General features: G+C 39.4%; 1 protein-coding gene across 3 annotated transcripts in view; it reads left to right on the top strand.

Moving 5' to 3' along the window:
- Positions 1 to 3,687: 3,687 nt before the first annotated feature.
- The window catches only part of LOC124805021 (protein prenyltransferase alpha subunit repeat-containing protein 1), a 35,100-nt gene continuing 16,031 nt past the window's right edge, over positions 3,688 to 22,756 (top strand). For 2 of the 3 annotated variants that reach the window (XM_047265431.1, XM_047265432.1), the window contains exons 1-3: positions 3,688 to 3,850; positions 4,270 to 4,430; positions 11,691 to 11,900. In XM_047265431.1, the coding sequence (XP_047121387.1) occupies positions 3,774 to 3,850; positions 4,270 to 4,430; positions 11,691 to 11,900 (448 nt within the window). In that variant the 5' untranslated portion in view covers positions 3,688 to 3,773. The remainder of the gene's footprint in view (positions 3,851 to 4,269; positions 4,431 to 11,690; positions 11,901 to 22,756) is intronic. The other variant, XM_047265430.1, reaches the window with a different exon arrangement.

The following is a 22,756-nucleotide window of genomic DNA, read 5'->3' as shown; positions in this document are numbered from 1 at the left end:
ATGGCACCGCATTTTGGGACATGTTAATTTCAATTATCTAAATACTTTATGTAAACATCAATTGCTAGATGGGGCTCCTTCAGAACTAGAATCAGAATTTATGAAATGTAAAATCTGTATCGAAAACAAAATGCATAATGTTCCTTTTAAAAATAATAGAACCAAAGCAAAAGAAATCTTAGAAATTGTTCACACAGATGTAAATGGGCCTCACTCAACTACTGGAATGCATGGGGAAAGATATTTTCTTTCTTTCATTGATGATTACAGTAAGGCAGCTCGTGTTTACGCCATAAAATCTAAAGATCAAGCATACAATTGTTTTGTAGAGTATATTAATGAAGTTGAGAATCTCACTGGGAAAACTGTTAAAAAGATAAGATGTGACAATGGGAAGGAATATTTAAATGAAAATGTCTATGAATTTGTGAGACAAAAAGGAATTGTATTGAATGCTTGTCCACCTTATGTGCATGAGCTTAATGGTACTGCTGAAAGGTATAACAGATCCATCATGGACATGTCTCGGTGTCTGCTAGCCGAAGCGCGAGTAGACACAAGATTTTGGCCTGAAGTGGTTTGTGCAGCAGCGTACCTCAAAAACAGAACTTTAGCTAACACAATTGAAAAGAAAACTCCTTATGAGATATTACTGGGGAAAAGACCTAATGTTAATCATTTGAAGTTGTATGGGAGTAGAGTTTTTGTAAGAGTACCTGAGCAACTGAGGAAGTCGAAATGGGATAGGAAAGCCGATTTGGGGGTTTTAATGGGTTATTGTGAAGTAGGCTACAGAGTACTAATAAATAATAAGATAGTTGTTGCTCGACATGTGGACATTGTTGAAAGTGGTGTTAAATGTATTGGGTTTAAAGATTATGATTCAGTAAGTGAATATTCTAGTGATTCTGAACACGAAAGTATAGAAAATGAAACGGAACTAATAGAAAAACAGAAGGAAATTGAGAAAAATGAAAAGCTTTCTGATAATCATGAACCAGAGAAAGTACTTGAGTTGAGGAGATCATCTAGAGAAAGAAAACCAAAAATATTAAATGATTATGTTTACAGCAATTTTATTTATGTAAACTTTTGCAGTGCAAATAGTCCGGAAAGCTTTGAGGAGGCGATTAACAGCGCCGAATCAAATTATTGGGAAAAAGCGATGAATAAGGAAATTGATTGTTTGAACAAAAACAAAACATGGGAATTAGTAGATAAACCAGTTGATAAAGAAGCCATTGATGTAAAGTGGGTTTTCACAAAGAAATCAGGAAGTGTTTACAAAGCAAGATTAGTTGTCAGGGGGTTTCAACAAAAAGAAGTCGTTGAGGGTATTTATTCTCCAGTAACCAATATGCAAACATTAAAGATTTTGTTGTCATATTGTTGTCAAGAAGGTTTGGTTATAGAACAAATGGACGTAGAGACTGCGTTTCTAAATTGTAAAGTTTTATCTGAAGTTTATGTAAAGCATCCAAGAGGATATGATGATGGCACGGATAGAGTCTGTAAATTGTATAAAGCATTGTATGGTTTGCGAGAAAGCTCACGAGCTTGGTACAATTGTCTTGACGAGTTTTTAAGAAGTTTAGGTTTTAAAAGGAGTAAATATGATTATTGTCTTTATGTATTGCGAGATGGAGATGTCTTGATTTATTTGATTATTTTTGTCGACGATTTGCTCATTTGCTGTGTGAGAAAAGAAAAAATTGTTAAGATTAAGAACTTATTGTCAAAACGATTTAATATGAAAGATTTAGGTGAGGTAAAAAGATATCTTGGCATCGATATTAATTATGATTGTGAAACAAGAGTTATCAGTTTGGGTCAAGAAAAATATATTGATTCATTAGCTGCGAAATATAAAATTGAAGATTCGATCTTGTACAAAACTGCAATGGAAGTAAATTTAAAGTTAGAACCAGCGTATGAAGATTGTAATGACGTTAGATATAGAAACTTGATAGGTGCACTCTTGTACGTAAGTTCGGGTACTAGACCAGATATTAGCTATAGTGTGAATTACTTGAGCAGATTCCAAAGTTGTTACAGTAGTACTCATTTTAAATATGCTTTGAGAATTTTGAAATATTTATATTTAACTAAAGATTTGAAATTAAACTATTGTAGGAATGAAAGTGCTGAGATATTAGATTGTTTTGTGGATTCAGATTGGGCAGGTGATAGTGTGGATAGAAAGTCAACTTCTGGTTATGTAATTAGATTATTTGGTAATGTTGTATTTTGGAAGTCAAGAAAACAAGCTAGTGTTACAAAAGCTTCAACTTTCGGAGAATATGTAGCATTGTCTGAAGCTGTAAGCGAGGTGAAACTTGTACATGATATTTTAGACATTTTTAATGTTAAATTTGAAAAACCTATTGTCATATATGAAGATAATTCAGGAGCATTAAATATAGCGAAGTTTGGTAATTTTACAAAGAATTCAAAATACTTAGAAGTGCATTACCGTTTTGTGAATGAGTATTATTTACAGGGACTCATTGATATTGTTAAAGTAGATTGAAATGAAAATGTTGCAGATATATTCACAAAGTCGTTATGTAAAGAAAAATTCATTAAAATTAGGAATATGTTAAACATCGCGATATAAATGTAAGGAGGTGTGTTGGAATTATGTAATACATTTATATCGGATATGAGATAGTTCCAGAACATCGTTCTAGAATAAGTTATATCGAGTATGTTCGAGAAGTATCGATTGTGGTGACAGCTATGTTTGTGTATATATGCGTGAGTGATGAGGCGCAATAGGTGGTCTTCGTGTGTCTTTTGTAAAGTGAACATATGCATATTTTAATAAAGTATTTTATAAGTAAAAGTGTGAATGTGATTCAAAACAATTTCTATTAATATCCAGCTCTTTTACTTTTATTTTGGAGAAATACGAAATACATATACGCTGCCACACTGAGCTGTTCTCAGAATCGCACGTGTCAAAACAAACAACTAGCTGACGACAGTTTAGAATCTCGAACATTCGTAAAAGTCGATATGTGTGTTAATCGACTAAAGCGTATATACGTCATAATGACGTCACATAATATCCAGGTTGGGTGAACTTAGCATCCTCCTTTTTTGCTACGCACCGATGAGGTGGTGTTCAAAAGAATCGATCATGACAATACCGGTATAAATTCTCGCTCTGGCCTCAATGTTAGTTAATCGCTGACCTTCCAACATAAAGTGTAAATGTATCAAAATGGACCTACAATATGCTGACAAAGAGTTGCTATATGCAGATGATTTTTTATCTTGACTGCTTTGTGTCACTTCCTCTCATACAGCCTTCTTGAGTTAAAAAGTTTTGAGAGTGGCAGTTATGTAATGTAAGCGGTACATAACTACTGAATAATTGTGCATTGTGTAACTGCCTCCATGCTGTGATAATTTAACTGAAGACATCTAATGAGGATAGTGTCTCCCCAAAACTTATAGTACCAGTCAAAGAGGAATAACGAAGTGGTGGATGATAAGCAATTGCATTTTCATTCATCATCCCATAGCTCACAGATGTCACACAGATAATGTTAAATGAACCAGACACTTTAATTTAGCAATTCGTACAATGAGGTTAGAAAATACGGACCTCCTTGAATTCGTAATCTCTTTCGATTATGATCTAATCGATATATTGACATACCATGGACTTTGGACATAATACGAAGTATCTTTGATCATCAATGTGGTAGATGTCTGACGGATAATGTGTGTTGTTGCCGAGTGTACAGAGATAAATTTGAGACATAATGCAAGAAGATACGTTTCCTGCTGCCGAGAGGATTTTGGCAGATATTGAGAATGTGTTCAAGAGAGATCCAAAGCTGTTAGTGTGTTTCTGTTTTTTTTTGAGTTATTACAGTGATCCTAAATTGCGTTGTAAATAAACTTGTTTATCGGAAGTATATTTAAACAAATTAAGTGTGCATCGAGGGTTCTGTCAATGCTCTTTTGTTTTTCTATTGTTGAAAGGAATGACACGTGTACTTAAACGTAGTAAAGTAACTTTCCAATTTTAACGCTGACATTAAACGCATGTAAATAAACACTGTTGTTGCGTTAGTTAAGACCTAAATTACCTCTGCTGTACTTAAGCACTATGTGTATCTAGGTCTTTCAGCTGGCGCTGTGTCTTTAACACCAGAGGATTAGTTCTTGTTAACAGTACCAACAGATGACATTGTGTATTATAATACTTTGGCAAGTATAGTGCTGTTTAACGTTCATAATGTCCCTGTCTTGTAGGAAAGAATTCGACATAATTCCTGTTACTGTCAACCACAACAAGTCGCCGCTTCATCACGTGGAACACTGTTTAGCACTTGAATCGTGGTGCGTGCGTCATGTGTACTGCTATGCGTATCATCGCCTCCTGGATACGCGACATTTCCGGCATCGAAGAGCAGGTATTCTTTTATTGCATTTCGTGACACACATCCAGATCCATGAGCAAAATACACCGCTTGCCGTTATGGTGGATGTGGAGATATATGTCTAACTGACCTTGGGGGGACATTACTGTAAAATATGGTTTGTGGAATATGTGAATTAATTAAATGTACCTCGACACATACTTCACTGACTGCCCACTTTAGGTCAATGACAGTTCGTTGATGAGCTGTACTTATCTTTGAGGTATTCTCATCAATGTGTTGCAGACCCATTTGTTGTGGAATCCACAATTACAGGATAACAGTTATTGATGTTGTCGTGATAATCTCTCCCAGTTGCTCTAAAAAAATTCCAGTTGTGTTTAGCCAAAAGAAGTACCATGGCTGAGCAGTCTTTGAAAATTGTGTGTAGGAATACGTAATTCTCACCCTAGGCGTACACACTGACTGGCTGATCAGTAATTGTTGAGAAATTTATGAACCACACCTTTAATCTTTCTGTTAATTGCTCTTCAATTTGTTAGAATGTTACCATTTATTATTGGAACCTATAACTGTGTACTTCAATGAGAAACTTGGACATGATGGTAGTTTCCTTGTGAAGCTTGTGTGAATTATAGGACATTTCAATTGTGAAATTAAATTTTTAATCTATAAACAAAATAAAGAACTACATTTATGAGATGGATGTGTGTATTTACAAGTTGCTGAAACATAACTGACAAACATCTGCTTTTGTATGTCCGGAAATACGGAAGCGTCCGATCCCGCCCATCTGCTTTGACCCATGACGTTACAAATATGGCGGAAACAAAAACAAACACACACACTTTCCACAAGAAGCCTAATGACACCAACGGGACAAGCGTGGGAAATGGGGTGTTTTGGGTGGGGGGGGCAAACTAAATATAAACAAATTTAGACGCCTTGCGTAGCTACAACGTGTAAGTGAAGACAGCCATGCATGAATACCCACCCACCTCCCCAGGGGTCGTAACCTCTGCAACCCATAGAAGATGAAGATGCTTCAGTAGCTGATTAGTGTTTTTTGTCTTAAAAAAATCTCACGGGATAGAACGAACAGATCATAAAGATAAATATAATAAACTAAAACAGAAATTGGAGGAAACAGATAATTAAAATAAGTAATAAGTGTTTTTAAATTAAAAAAAAATCTCACGAGATAGAACGAACAGATCAGAAAAGTAAATAAAATAAGATAAAACAGAACTGGAGACAGCTACACTCCGCGCCGTCATGACGTCACACACGACAACACCCTTACATCACGGGTCAAAGCCGACGCGTGGGATCGGACGCTTCTGTCGACCCGTATGTCCCCATTAGGTTTTCTTAGTTTTACTATTTCAGTTGTTAGTCAACTAATACCCCATTTCTACATCTACATCCATACTCCGCAAGTCACCTGACGGTGTGTGGCGGAGGGTACTTTGAGTACCTCTATAGGTTCTCCCTTCTATCCCAGTCTCGTATTGTTCGTGGAAAGGAAGATTGTCGTTATGCGTCTGTGTAGGCTCCAATCTCTGTGATTTTATCCTCATGGTCTCACGTAGGAGGGAGCAATATACTGCTTCACTCCTCGGTGAAGGTATGTTTGTGGAACTTCAACAAAAGCCCATACCAAGCTACTGAGCATCTCTCCTGCAGAGTCTTCCACTGGAGTTTATCTATCATCTCCGTAACACTTTCACGATTACTAAATGATCCTGTAACAAAGCATGCTGCTCTCCGTTGAATCTTCTCTCTCTCTTCTATCAACCCTAGCTGGTACGGATCCCACACTGGTGAGCAATATTCAAGCAGTGGACGAACAAATGTACTGTAACCTACTTCCTTTGTTTTCGGATTGCATTTCCTTAAGATTCTTCCAATGAATCTCAGTCTGGCATTTGCTTTACCGACGGTCAACTTTATATGATAGGGATGGGAAATAATAGCCCAAACATCTGGTAGTCTGTGATGAGTGTGCCAAAGATATACTTTGGTTCCTTCAATAAATTAAAGAGTGACAATTATTCGTCTTGCTATTAAGTTGAAATTGATGTTTTGTATGTTCAGTCAACTTTAGCTTCACCTCTGAAATGTAGTGCTAGGTCTAATGGGAATTATTTTTCAGTCGATTGTGTCTGTGAATTGTTAATCACTCGAGATAAGGCAACATAGTAATTGTCTGTAGGTAAAGCTGCATTTCTCTGCTGTGATTTAGTGGCTTAAGTGCAGGATCGCAATGGTTGTTGTGAAATGATTCATGTAGGCCTATACATCCTAATGTGTAGAATGTTCTGACTTTCATATTGTGGGTATAAGAAATTGGGCAAACTTTTGAATGATAAGAAAATGTAAAACTTACTGAGGTGACAAAAGGATGTGTTTATGCAAATCCCAGAATTCTTCAGCAACTCTATAGATTTGCCTTTAAGGATAATCAATGTTGAAACTTTACAAAGATCGATCCATGCTCTGATCCCAATATGCATGTAGGTAATGCTTTTCTGGAGCAGCCAAGGGAAATTATGATGGCAGAACAACTGATTAATATAGCCAATGACTTAACGATGTTTTCACTTTGATCATGAGAGATATGTTAGGTATTTAATACTATGTCAATTGAACTTAACAAATAATAAATGTTGGCATCATTCCAGGACATATGATGCTGGGGATCAAACTGAATTTTGGAGAAAAATACTTAGTTTATAAGGACAAATATGTAGTAAATAGTTTGACACTTAAGTTTTCACTGCAGTATTTTTGATGTGAGTATAAAGAAAGCAAAGGGAAATTTTACTATTAGGTTCCAAGTAACATAGACCTTTGGCAGTGTAGCTTCAATGGGGGGAGGATATTACGGGGGGGGGGGGGGGGTCATGCCACCCACCCACCTGCCACAAAAAAAGAACAAACAAAACAACAACAAAGGCACTGCACTAATTACTGATGTATACAAGTTATTATTATTATATATTAACACATTTTATATGTTCTATTGTTGTTGTTATTATTTAAATCTTAAGCATCTGTAGCACAGTAAATGTTGAACTGATGTCAAATTATATCTGAGGGGTGGAGACAGTGAAATACTGTCTCCCCCACAGTCCAGCAAACTGAACTCAGGATCAGCATCTGCATTCAACCAAAATTTGACTTTGACAACCAGATGGTAAACTTCAAACCTAACCTAGCCTCCAAGTTACTCAACAGATCGCTCGGCACCATAAACTAGATTTATTATTCACATTTGTTGGATTTGCCAACTCTCAACCAAATTTCCACTTTCCACCCTCAGGTTACACAACAGATCAGTCTGTCACCGCAGTGTAGATCCTGCGTTTGCAATGAAATCGCAGAAGTGCTGTAGACACCAATAAAATTATACAAAAACAGAAAATGAAGAAAAGGCAATCCATGCAGAACATTTTGTATCATTTTTCAACCTCAATCCAATAATGGCAATCAGCAAAATATGATCAGTTCATAAGTGAGTGGCATGTAGATGTATACAGTTAAAAGCTTTTCATGGCTACCATGTAGTATCATCCCAGTGGGTGTCCAACTTGACATGGGAGACCAGTAGCCAACATATAGCGCAAACAGTGCAGTCCGTGGACAACTCTTTGTCAGCTTAGTTCAATCAGCTACATGCGAGTCCCCAATGTTCTCTAACCTTATGAATTATATTCCATTAAAAAGAAAATAATGAGTTATACTGAAAATTAAGCACCACAATAATATGAACATAGTTGTTTAACTTATATGTGGAAAAAGCACTGAAGTTGGTGAAACAGATTTTTATAGCAAGAATAAAAGTTATGAGAATTGTAACTGTTAATGATAATGAACATGTTACTGAATACAAGCCTTGGGTAGGGGTAAACAAAACAAAATGAAAGAGGAGAAAAGGCATGCTGTACACCAAATTCAGGAGATGCTTAAGTGAAATTTCATCAAGGAAATAGAATTTTACAAGATGGGCTAAAAGAATGATGTGTTGAAAGCTGATTGACACAATAGAGAAAGCTTTCTTCAGTTACACATTTGAAACAAGATGCTATTGGTGGAGGCAATAAATTCAGTGATTGGAAGTACAGTATGAAGAGATACTGAAGTGAATGGGTGTGGAAGTATCTTGTATGAAAAATGGATATTTACTAAGACATAAAATGAATAGCTTGACCCTGTAAGCAGCTGTGGAAAGTTTCAGATCAGACAAGTAACACGTTGCAGTGGCCGTGTGTGTGTGTGTGTGTGTGTGTTTTATGCATTTATAAAAATGTGTATATGTTTTGTTTGTTTAGTTTTGTTTCTTCATCTGATGAGGTTTGTACGATAACGAATAATATCTTACAGTCTACTTTTAAATGTGCCTGTCTGCTGGGTTGTCACCACCTGTATATGGCGAGTAGCAACCTATTAGAATTAATGTGGTTATTCCACTGTGGGTTTTACTTCATTTAAAACATCAGATTTTTTTTCAGTGTGATGGGACATTTATTTCAAATTATTATAGAGATTTCCTTATATCACTGATTCACAGTTTGCATCACGAAATTGTTTACCACTTCTTTCTTGATCAAAATTAATTGACCAAATGGCAAATATGATAAGTTTGAAACCTCTGCTATGTCGAAACAGAAGTCGAAGTGTGGGTTGTGACTTGTCCAGCCTCAGACCCCACAATAAAACTTTTGGCTAAATTTTTCTGTATCGGTATGACAGTTTCGGGGGCAGCACCGCAACAAACCGAGAAGAAAACATCTCTTGGATAGCTCTTTTATGTGCTGTAGCGTTGAAACTATATTTGCAGAATAAGCAAGTATAAATTTGAAAGTCACCAAATACGGTGTGTTAGCTTTGGAAACTGTGAGATTGAGATTGTGCTCTACGATGTGCTTTTGGTGCACAATCTGAGCACAGAACATGTAATCTGATTAGCCAAATACAGTGAGCATAGCAGACGTGATCTACTCAGCTAGTGACACCATGACAATTTCATCGCACGTACTCAAATTAAAAATAATGTAGCTATGGTTACATAAATAATTTTGGTTCTGCTTTTTTTCTTCAGAGATGTGGTTACACTGCGATGTAAGAGGACATCTTAAATTGATGTGAATGAAGCAGTGACATTGGCACTCATGTTTGAGAGAAATATCCTGTTCTTTAATTCGGACTATGTTGTAGTTTCCATATTGGGATTTCCATGGGTATGTTACAACTTGGATGTAACAACAGAAGTTAATCCTAGAACATTAAAGAGGGGACACTTACTATACCATCAAAAATTACACTACTTCATACTTTACTCATAGGAAGTCATAATTTATAGTTTATGCACTAGTTAGTTACAGCTATCATGTATCCAGTGGTAGGTCACAAATGCAATAATTAAAAAATGTCCTCTTTTTTACATTCTATACTGAGAGTTGTTCTGTTCAAAATGTGGCAGGAACCAAGAATTAGTACAGGTACCATGAATTGATACCAATTGCTATCATAAATTCTAAGATGGTTTAGTGATCGGGGGATAAATTGCTGCGAGTAAAGCAATGACTTTTACATTCTTTGTTGTTAGAAATACTTGGCTTGTATTTTACAAATAGGTTACAATTTCCTGGAGTGCGGTTAAGCTCTTTTCAGTTGTATTTCCCAAACATCTTGTGATTTCCTATGGTGCTGTTAGGCTGGGATATAAGAGCACATCTTGAATTGGCAGAAAAAACTGGTTGTTGTGACAGACAGCTCTCTAGCTTAGCCACAGGTCTAGGATAGGTTGGAATGCAACAGTTTGCTTGGGAGTTTTTGGAGCCAATGAATGTGAAAGCAAAAAACCTGATTGTGGTAACAGACTGATCTGTAGCATAGCCAGATGTCTCAGTTATGTTAGGACGCAACAGTGGCTTGGAGTTGCCAATGATCTGAAAGCAAAAACTCTAGTTGTGGTGACAAACTGATGTGCAGCTTAACAAGAGGTCTTGGTTAGGTTGGAATGCGACAATTTGGTTGTGAGATGGCAAGGCAAAATTTGGGAAAAGGAAACACAACACAGGCTGTGAAATCACAGTAAATTGGGTGATTGCTGGAATTCAGCAAAGGTTCAAAAATTTTTCCTTGAGCCCGTTGAGTTTAAGGAAGTGGTGTTCAGGATAATAAAAGAAATGATCCTCCCTGGGACCTTGATTGTTAGTGATGGCCTCAGTTCATACAACACCCAAGGCACTGAAGGTTTTCAGCACCTTAAAGTGAACCATAGTCTGAACTTCATAGATAGAGAACAACATACCTTTCACACACAAAACGTTGACGGAATATGGAAGAACATCAGAGGCACTGTTCTGCGGTTACACTATCTTTTTGCTGAAGCGGATAAACTTCACCCACATGGTGAAATTGTAATGCAATAATTCTTTTGAAAAATGTTACAAGCAGACTAATGACTATAATTCCATGCATTTCAGGAAAACAGGCACCTTTAATTTCCTCAACATTACAAGTATGTTACAGCATCACCTTGCTGGGAACCGTACATTTTGTACATTACAGTGGAATATTGCTTTATTTGTGTTTCATTATTAAAATTTTGTTGTTGTTTGTGTGTTCGTGCATTGAAAATGTGATGATAAGATTGGCTGTTTACATAGTGTGTAATGTGCTCTCATTCAGTGTTCTGTTTGGGTGAGGAGATCACATGTCCTGTGCTCAGATTGTGCAACAAAAGCATATCGTAAAGCGCTATCTCAATGTCTCAGATTTTGAAGTTATCATTTGGTGGATTTCATATTTGTACTTCCTTATTCCACAAAAATGCCGTTTAGTGCTAACGCGCATTAAAGAGTTATCCAAGAGACGTTTTTGTCTTGGTTTGTTGTGCTACAGTGCCTGAAAGTGTGATACCGATATATAAAAATTCTGCCAAACTTTTTTGGTGTACATTTTTTGTAAACTCTGTGAGGTGTTATATAAATTGAGAGATATTACATATGTGATCCATTGATACTAATGTTACATGGTTATCTTGGAAGCTGGACAATCGAGCTGAACCCACTTATTTTTCAGTTTTGTTGAGTGTTGTGTGAAAGCTACAAATATTCAAATTTTTCTTGTTTAAAACTCTTCTAAATAGAATGCAACCTGTTATGATAAGTATAGAAACTGCAGGGAGAGAGATACTAATTTCAGTGTTATATCTTTATATGGAAAGCAATGTCTCTTATGGGGTTAATGCTTAAAGCTGTGTAACTATTTCATTTGTTACAGATCCAGAAGTGACATCAAGACTGCTACTTGGAGCCCTTTTACTTAATCCTGATGTGTCTACATTCTGGAATATGAGAAAAGAGTTGGTTCAGTCAGGGCGTTTGGATGTTCAGTCTGAATTGCATTTCACTGTTGTTATATTATCTCGGAAGCCAAAAAGTGCAGAAGCATTCTCATACCGCAGGTACCTGTTGGAGAAATTATTGACAAGTGAGTATAACAGTAGCCTAATTAGAGTCCAGGGTAGCACCATGCCACTTTACGCTGTCGCCATTGGTTCACGTTATTGCCACTTCATTCCTTTTTCATACTGCGCCCTCAGTCTCGATTATTAATCAGCCTACAAATCCCCATCTTTGTGCTAAGGCCCAAGCACTCAGAAGAGATGACAGTAGCCATATGTGTGTCAGTTATGCTTGTCTGACTCTCTCTCTCTCTCTGTGTGTGTGTGTGTGTGTGTGTGTGTGTGTGTGTGTGTGTGTGTGTGTGTGTGTGGGGTATCATTGTGCCTGTCCGTGACTCCTTGCCTCCTCTGTTGTGAGTAGTTATTTATTTATCTTTTCCGTGTTGCTGGTACTTGTTGTGTGTGACTTCGTACATGACAACGCAACAGTAAGGAGAGGTGCGCTACAGAGTAGAGCAGCAACTGTTATGGTGGGAAAGCTGGAAGGAGTAGACATGATTATTAAACATATTAACACAGTAAACTTAAGATTTACTTAGCTTGTATTTCTTCAAGTGTACGAAGACTCATTACAAATAATGCAGCAAGAAACAGAGTCCAGCTATTACAACAGCAACAACGAAGAGGCTGTCTGAACTAAGCACTAACGAAAGTATTGTAGTGAAGGGGCTTTGAGTGTGAGTGGGTTGAGTGGCTGCCTCCAGTCATCCTGTATCGTGGCTGCAGAGGGCGTTCATAGTACAGAGCCACTGCGGGTGTGGCTCAGGGGGGCATGCACCATTGGTTCCACCAGTTCCGTGTGACTGCTCTCGGTGTCCGATGGAAACTTACAATTCCGTTGTCAACATGACACCAATGGGGTGGTATTGATATTGATACCACATTACCTGGTTCAGATTGCTATTAATTCAGTGGTTTATTTTAGGTTAGCCTCAGGATTAATTATTCAGCAGAGGCACAGCCTCCTCGATCCTGTATAGTTCAAGAGGCAGCTAGCGTTTGTTGTTTGCTTATTTTCTGTCCTACGCTTTCACTGTGATAGATGTTGGGAGGCAAGAATTGACTAAATTTTTGTAACCCCTGGACCAGCAATTAGTTTAACTTTTAGCTAATGTGATAGTTATTGAGTTGAAAGCTCTCGTGTATCGTGCTGGGGGTCAGTTTTAAAATACCACGATGCTTCAAAGGGTGTCATACTCATCATCTTCTGGTGAAGTGTCAAGATATTGCAGTTGTCGTAATATTCATGCTAGCAGCACACCACCTCCATCTGGCTACAGGTGGCTGTGTGCTGTGCGGCAAGCGGGTGTGATGGCGAATCATGTTGGAGTGGTGGGGTTAGTAGGTGCAGTGGAGGCTGTGTTCGAATCTTCGACTGTGCATTCCAGGTGATTCTTGCCTGCTGGATAGTGTTAGGTGCTCTCTTATTGTATTGCCACCAGTACAGGATCCCATGTCAAACAATATTGGTATGGTTTGTTCTACTGACCAGATTCTCGTGAATAATGATTTATATGGATTCCTTTATGAAACTATCCCAGTAGCCAGTTACTCGGCATAGTGCTATAGTGATTTGAAAGTCAAAGGTATGATATTCTGTAATGCTGTGCTCTGCTTACAAAGATTTCCCTATGTTTTCTATTTGAACATTCCTGGTGTTCTCCTCATTGTGTCTCTTCTGCCACAGGAAATTGTGGGAAGAAAGTTCGTATGTTGGATTTTTCAAGAAGCCTCACAGTTTTATCTGAGACCAATCCTGAATAAGGTAGAAACAAGAATGTCTAGTCTTCCTCCTCCTCCTCCTCCTCCTCCTCCTTATGGTTGGTTGTGTCTTTCTTCATCTTAAATGCCCTACAAATCTGTACTGCAGTGTACCTGTTTATGAGGGACACTTCCTTCAGGTGTTGTGGATCAGCTAGAAGGCATTCCTTATCACTGATGATGCATGCCACATATATGAGGGTGATTGTCACTGTTTGCTGTTGCATATAGACAGGATGTCACTGGTGCCTAGGGATACAATATCTTCTTCACTTTATCTGGTCACTCTGATCTCTTCAGCAGAGCCAACGTTTTTCAGCGACACCGTACTTGTATGCACTTTACAGTCCGCAAGGAGGAGATTAGTGTTTAATGTCCCATCGACAACAAGGTTGTTAGAGACGGAGCACAAGCTTAGATTAGAGCAGGATGGAGAAGGAAAGCAGCCATGCACTGTTGAAGGAACCATCCCTGCATTTGCCTTAAGTGATTTAGGGAAATCTAAATCAAGTTGGCTGTACATGTGTTTGACCAGTCATCCTCCCAAATGCGAGTGCAGTGCACTAACCACTGCGCTAGCCCGTTCGGCCAGTCCACAAGGAAGGGGAGCCTCTGTGGCCAACACTGAGCACCATTAACTTGCACAACTTTGGACTGGTCAGATATCTGGCAATGCTTCTAAAACCCACTGTAGGACACAGCAGTCATCGCATGAAGAATTTGCCTGATTTCATGAAAGTGCTTAAGGACATGCGACTACAAAGGGATGAATTGCTCAAGAGTGGTGACATTTTATCACTCTCCACAAAAGTAGTACCTCAAGACTCCTTAGCACTCCTTACTTAACATTTTGATCTGCAAAAAGTTATTCTTTTTAAACATGCATTGAATACCACCACCTTCAAGTGCAGTGGAGATTGTATGAACAGATTGGATGTAGCAGCCATGGAACCCTCACTGCCTCATGGGATTTCAAATCCCTACATGGAATGCTGAGGAAACAGCCCTTTAAAACCCTCGCCAAAAGCTGAAGCACTTTTTCCGCTGTGTTGACAGTACTTTCATGGTGTGGGAGAATAGCCGACAGGTGCTGGATGAAACTTCCTGGCAGATTAAAACTGTGTGCCCAACCGAGACTCGAACTCGGGACCTTTGCCTTTCGCGGGCAAGTGCTCTACCATCTGAGCTACCGAAGCACGACTCACGCCTGGTACTCACAGCTTTACTTCTGCCAGTATCTTGTCTCTACCTTCCAAACTTTACAGAAGCTCTCCTGCGAAAGGCAAAGGTCCCGAGTTCGAGTCTCGGTCGGGCACACAGTTTTAATCTGCCAGGAAGTTTCATATCAGCGCACACTCTGCTGCAGAGTGAAAATCTCATTCTGGAAACATCCCCCAGGCTGTGGCTAAGCCATGTCTCCGCAATATCCTTTCTTTCAGGAGTGCTAGTTCTGCAAGGTTCGCAGGAGAGCTTCTGTAAAGTTTGGAAGGTAGAGACGAGATACTGGCAGAAGTAAAGCTGTGAGTACCGGGCGTGAGTTGTACTTCGGTAGCTCAGATGGTAGAGCACTTGCCCGCGAAAGGCAAAGGTCCCGAGTTCGAGTCTCGGTCGGGCACACAGTTTTAATCTGCCAGGAAGTTTTACATCAGCGCACACTCTGCTGCAGAGTGAAAATCTCATTCAGATGCTGGATGAGTTTATGGACCACCTTAACAGCGTTTGTGAAAACATTATACTCACTATTATTCAACAGTTGTCTCCATTTATTGCATGTGGTGGTGATAATAATAATAATAAAAAAAATAATAATAATAATAATCCCCGCGGAGGCCCGGGAAAAGAATTGGCCTTCGGTATGTTGTGCCAGTCGTAAAAGGCAATGAAAAAAACAAACCACTAATAGGGCTAACTCCCCTTTTAGTGTGATTAGTTGGTTCAGGACAGAACTAATGAAGCCTCGGACAAGCGCTGTCATGGTAGGGGACGACACTGCTAGCCACACGGAAAATGATTTAAATCCAAATAGAGGTGTTTTGCAGGATATGCTTCCTGCAACCACTCTAGAAGGAAAACAAAGACAGAGGATGAGATGGTCAGATGAAGTTAACAGACACCTCATGTTCTGTTATTACCAAGCAACAAACTTAGGAACCAACACAACTGGATACAGATCACAAGTATACACAACATTTATTACCAGATACCCAGAATTAAAATTTTTAACAGAACAATGACTAGCTGATCAGATCCGTGTAATAATAAAAAATAACAGGATACCCCAGTCAGAATTAGAAAACATCGAACAACAAGTACAACAAATACTGGAACAAAATAATGTGCAATCAGAAGAAGAAGAAAATACAGTAATGGACTCAAACATCCCATAGCAAACAAACAAAGAACACCACGCATCATTTAAACAATCGGAGGAAAATGAAATCTTAAGACAGCCACCAGAACAAACACAAATAGAACATGAAGTGACACACATGTTAGATATAGAAGAAGAATTTCAGCTAACATATATAGAATACAAAGACACAAATACAGACATTAGACCATTCTTGCATAGACCACCAAATAACCCACAAGTCGAAACAACAACAACAACTATCAACACAATCATACACAACAAAATAAATGAAAATACAACTATGGAAGAGTTACAACTACTGGTTTACATAGGAGCACTCACTACACTAAATATACACACTAGGCAGAGATCAGAACAAACCAACACACAGAAGAAACCCACAAAACCAGCATGGCAACATAGGCTACAGATCAGAATAGAAAAACTGAGAAAAGACATCGGACAGCTAACACAATTTATAAGAAATGAATATCAGACAAAAAACGAAAAAGGTTAGGTAAAATCTCACAGCAAGAAGCGATAGAGCAGTTAGATGAAAAGAAGCAGAAATTACAAGCATTGGCCAAATGACTTAGAAGATACAAAAAAAGTGAAAATAGAAGGAAACAAAACCAAACATTCAACACAAACCAAAAGAAATTTTATCAGACAATAGATAGTACACACATTAAAATAGACAACCCACCAAACATAAGACATGGAACACTTCTGGAGCAACATATGGTCAAACCCGGTACAACATAACAGTCATGCACGATGGATACAAGCAGAAACAGACACATACACGATGATACCACAAATGCCTGAAGTGATAATTTTGCAACATGGAGTCACCCGAGCAATTAATTCTACGCACAATTGGAAAGCCCCTGGCAAAGATAAAGTAGCAAATTTCTGGCTAAAGAAGTTCACCTCAACACATTCACATCTAACTAAATTATTTAACATATATAAATACAAAGATGAGGTGACTTACCGAACAAAAACGCTGGCAGGTCGATAGACACACAAACAAACACAAACATACACACAAAATTCAAGCTTTCGCAACAAATTGTTGCCTCATCAGGAAAGAGGGAAGGAGAGGGGAAGACGAAAGGAAGTGGGTTTTAAAGGAGAGGGTAAGGAGTCATTCCAATCCCGGGAGCGGAAAGACTTACCTTAGGGGGAAAAAGGGACAGGTATACACTCGCACACACGCACATATCCATCCACACATACAGACACAAGCAGACATATTTAAAGACAAAGAGTTTGGGCAGAGATGTCAGTCGAGGCAGAAGTGTAGAGGCAAAGAAGTTGTTGAAAGACAGGTGAGGTATGAGTGGCGGCAACTTGAAATTAGCGGAGATTGAGGCCTGGCGGATGACGAGAAGAGAGGATATACTGAAGGGCAAGTTCCCATCTCCGGAGTTCGGATAGGTTGGTGTTGGTGGGAAGTATCCAGATAACCCGGACGGTGTAACACTGTGCCAAGATGTGCTGGCCGTGCACCAAGGCATGTTTAGCCACAGGGTGATCCTCATTACCAACAAACACTGTCTGCCTGTGTCCATTCATGCGAATGGACAGTTTGTTGCTGGTCATTCCCACATAGAATGCGTCACAGTGTAGACAGGTCAGTTGGTAAATCACGTGGGTGCTTTCACACGTGGCTCTGCTTTTGATCGTGTACACCTTCCGGGTTACAGGACTGGAGTAGGTAGTGGTGGGAGGGTGCATGGGACAGGTTTTGCATCGGGGGCGGTTACAAGGATAGGAGCCAGAGGGTAGGGAAGGTGCCAGACATACCAACAATTAAAGGGAACAGCCATGGGTACCAGGATGGCCCCCTCGTACGCCAACCTATTCATGGGTCGCTTAGAGGAAGCCTTCTTGGTTACCCAAGTCTGCCAACCCAAAGTTTGGTACAGATTTATTGATGACATCTTCATGATCTGGACTCACAGTGAAGAAGAACTCCAGAATTTCCTCTCCAACCTCAACTCCTTTGGTTCCATCAGTTTCACCTGGTCCTACTCCAAATCCCATGCCACTTTCCTTGACGTTGACCTCCACCTGTCCAATGGCCAACTTCACACGTCTGTCCACATCAAACCCACCAACAAGCAACAGTACCTCCATTATGACAGCTGCCACCCATTCCACATCAAACGGTCCCTTCCCTACAGCCTAGGTCTTCGTGGCAAACGAATCTGCTCCAGTCCGGAATCCCTGAATCATTACACCAACAACCTGAAAACAGCTTTCGCATCCCGCAACTACCCTCCCGACCTGGTACAGAAGCAAATAACCAGAGCCACTTCCTCGTCCCCCCAAACCCAGAATCCCCCACAGAAGAACCACAAAAGTGCCCCACTTGTGACAGGATACTTTCCGGGACTGGACCAGACTCTGAATGTGGCTCTCCAGCAGGGATACGACTTCCTCAAATCCTGCCCTGAAATGAGATCCATCCTTCATGAAATCCTCCCCACTCCGCCAAGAGTGTCTTTCCGCCGTCCACCTAACCTTCGTAACCTGTTAGTTCATCCCTATGAAATCCCCAAACCACCTTCCCTACCCTCTGGCTCCTATCCTTGTAACCGCCCCTGATGAAAAACCTGTCCCATGCACCCTCCCACCACTACCTACTCCAGTCCTGTAACCCGGAAGGTGTACACGATCAAAAGCAGAGCCACGTGTGAAAGCACCCACGTGATTTACCAACTGACCTGTCTACACTGTGACGCATTCTATGTGGGAATGACCAGCAACAAACTGTCCATTCGCATGAATGGACACAGGCAGACAGTGTTTGTTGGTAATGAGGATCACCCTGTGGCTAAACATGCCTTGGTGCACGGCCAGCACATCTTGGCACAGTGTTACACCGTCCGGGTTATCTGGATACTTCCCACCAACACCAACCTATCCGAACTCCGGAGATGGGAACTTGCCCTTCAGTATATCCTCTCTTCTCGTCATCCGCCAGGCCTCAATCTCCGCTAATTTCAAGTTGCCGCCACTCATACCTCACCTGTCTTTCAACAACTTCTTTGCCTCTACACTTCTGCCTCGACTGACATCTTTGTCTTTAAATATGTCTGCTTGTGTCTGTATGTGTGGATGGATATGTGCGTGTGTGCGAGTGTATACCTGTCCTTTTTTCCCCCTAAGGTAAGTCTTTCCGCTCCCGGGATTGGAATGACTCCTTACCCTCTCCTTTAAAACCCACTTCCTTTCGTCTTCCCCTCTCCTTCCCTCTTTCCTGATGAGGCAACAATTTGTTGCGAAAGCTTGAATTTTGTGTGTATGTTTGTGTTTGTTTGTGTGTCTATCGACCTGCCAGCGTTTTTGTTCGGTAAGTCACCTCATCTTTGTATTTATATATAATTTTTCCCACGTGGAATGTTTCCTTCCATTATATTAAATTATTTAACAGTTACATTGCAGACCCATACACATTCCCTGATACACTTACACATGGAATAACTTATCTGAAACCTAATGATCAAGCAGACACACCAAACCCAGCAAAATATCACCCCATAACATGCCTACCAACAATATACAAAATATGAACTTCAGTCATTACACAGAAATTAATGATACATACAACACAGAACAAAATTATAAATGAAGAACAAAAAGGCTGTTGCAAAGGAGCATGAGGATGTGAAGAGCAACTGATAATAGATGCAGAGGTGACATATCAAGCTAAAACTAAACAAAGGTCGCTACACTATGCATACGTCGATTACCGAAAAGCTTTTGATAGTGTACCCCACTCATGGTTACTACAAATATTGGAAATATACAAAGTAGATCCTAAATTGATACAGTTCCTAAACGTGGTAATGAAAAATTGGAAAACCACGCTTAATATCCAAACAAACTCAAATAATATCACATCACAGCCAATACAGATTAAGCGTGGAATATACCAAGGAGACTCATTAAGTCCTTTCTGGTTCTGCCTTGCTCTGAACCCACTATCCAACATGCTAAATAATACAAATTATGGATACAATATTACTGGAATATACCAACACAAAATCACACATTTGCTATACATGGATGATCTAAAACTACTGGCAGCAACAAATCAACAACTCAACAAATTACTAAAGATAACATAAGTATTCAGCAATGATATAAATATGGCTTTTGGAACAGACAAATGTAAGAAAAATAGCATAGTCAAGGGAAAACACACTAAACAAGAAGATTACACATTGGATAACCACAGCGACTGCATAGAAGCGATGGAAAAAACAGATGCCTATAAATATCTAGGATACAGACAAAAAACAGCAATAGATAATACAAATATTAAAGAAGAACTAAAAGAAAAATATAGACAAAGACTAACAAAAATACTGAAAACAGAATTGACAGCAAGAAACAAGACAAAAGCTATAAATACTTATGCTATACCAATATTGACCTACTCATTTGGAGCAGTGAAATGGAGTAACACAGACCTAGAAGCACTCAATACACTTACACGATCACAATGCCACAAATATAGAATACATCGCATACATTCAGCAACAGAAAGATTCACATTAAGCAGAGGGGAGGGGATTTATCGACATAAAAAACCTACATTATGGACAGGTAGACAACTTAAGAAAATTCTTTCTAGAACGAGCAGAAACTAGCAAAATACACAAAGCAATCACTCATACAAATACATCGGCTACACCATTGCAATTTCATAACCACTTCTACAACCCTTTAGATAACATAACATCAACAGATACGAAGAAAGTAAATTGGAAAAAGAAAACACTACATGGCAAGCACCCGTATCATCTAACACAGCCACACATCGATCAAGATGCATCCAACACATGGCTAACAAAAGGCAATATATACAGTGAGACGGAAGGATTCATGATTGCAATACAGGATCAAGCAATAAACACCAGATATTACAGCAAGCATATTATTAAAGATCCCAATACCTCAACAGATAAATGCAGACTTTGCAAACAACAAATAGAAACAGTAGATCACATCACAAGCAGATGAACAATACTAGCAAATACAGAATACCCCAGAAGACATGACAATGTAGCAAAAATAATACATCAACAACTTGCCATACAACATAAACTAAAAAACAACACGTTCCCACATACAAGTATGCACCACAAAATATACTGGAGAATGATGAATACAAATTATACTGGAACAGAACCATTATAACAGATAAAACACCACCACATAACAAACCTGACATCATACTCACCAATAAAAAGAAGAAATTAACACAACTAATCGAAATATCCATACCCAATACAACAAATGTACAGAAGAAAACAGGAGAAAAAATTGAAAAATACATCCAACTGGCTGAGGAAGTCAAAGACATGTGGCACCAGGATAAAGTTGACATTATACCAATTATACGAGATATGTCCACAAAGTAAGTTCCGTTTCGTTATATAAAACAAATGTGTACAAATACAGGAAAAATATTTACTGTACAAAAATCTACAACTGTTAAACTACTTTTCTACATACCTTCCGAAATTTTGTAGGCATTTGTCACAGCGTGACACAAGTTTTTGTATGTCTTCTTCATAGAAGGTTGACACCTGTGTATTCAACCATGTGGTAACATGTTCTTTCAGCTCGTCATCATCATTGAAGTGTTGATCACCGAGGAGAGATTTTAGGTGTAGGAACAGATGAAAGTCCCTAGGAGTGAGGTCCCGGCTGTACGGAGGATGACCGAGCGAGGTGGCGCAGTGGTTAGCACACTGGACTCGCATTCGGGAGGACGACGGTTCAATCCCGTCTCCGGCCATCCTGATTTAGGTTTTCCGTGATTTCCCTAAATCGTTTCAGGCAAATGCCGGGATGGTTCCTTTGAAAGGGCACGGCCGATTTCCTTCCCAATCCTTCCCTAACCCGAGCTTGCGCTCCGTCTCTAATGACCTCGTTGTCGACGGGACGTTAAACACTAACCACCACCACCACCACGGAGGATGATCAAACGCGTCGCAGTGAAATTCCCGTTAGAGTTGTTTGGTCACATTCGCTGTGTGAGGTCGGGCATTATCGTGAAAAAAAAGCAACACTTTGGCAATAATCCTCGGCGCTTGTTCTGTATTGCGCGGCACAGTTTCTTAATGGTATCGCAGTAAATATGTGCAATGATTGATTGGCCTCGTGGTAAGAAATTAATCAGCAATATGCCTTTTCTGTCCCAAAAACGATGCACATGACTTTTCGAGGCGTCAAGATTTGCTTAGGCTTAACCTTCGTTGGGGATGAAGAGTGCCTCCATTCCACTAATTGCCGATTTGTTTGAGGGGTGTCGTACGATACCAAAGTTTCATCCCCCGTGACTGTCCGAGGAAGAAAATCATTGCCTTCTTCACTGTAGCGTGTCAAAAACTGAAGTGCACTGCCCATCCACGTTTTTTGTGTTGTCCAGTAAAAATTTTGAGTACCCAACGTGAGCAAAGTTTTCCAAATTTGGGTTTTCAGAAACAGTTTCATGAATTAGTGATCGTGAGATTTGTGGAACTTTCATAGGAAGGGCACTAAGTGTAAACTTATGGTTGTGGTTAATCTTCTCTTCCATTTGGTGAACCAGTTCATCAGTAACCACAGACTGGTGTCCACTTCGTTCTTCATCGTACACTTGATCACGTCCTTCATTGACCAGTCTGACCCATCTTCTAACCAATGAATCACTCATAGCATTTTGTCCGGAAACCTCGCAGATTTGCCGATGAATTTCCTTTG

This window comes from Schistocerca piceifrons, chromosome 7, assembly GCF_021461385.2.
Source record: "Schistocerca piceifrons isolate TAMUIC-IGC-003096 chromosome 7, iqSchPice1.1, whole genome shotgun sequence".
Lineage (NCBI taxonomy): Eukaryota > Metazoa > Arthropoda > Insecta > Orthoptera > Acrididae > Schistocerca > Schistocerca piceifrons.
The sequence above is the reverse complement of the archived record's forward strand: the minus strand, read 5'-3'. Positions and strand labels throughout refer to the sequence as shown.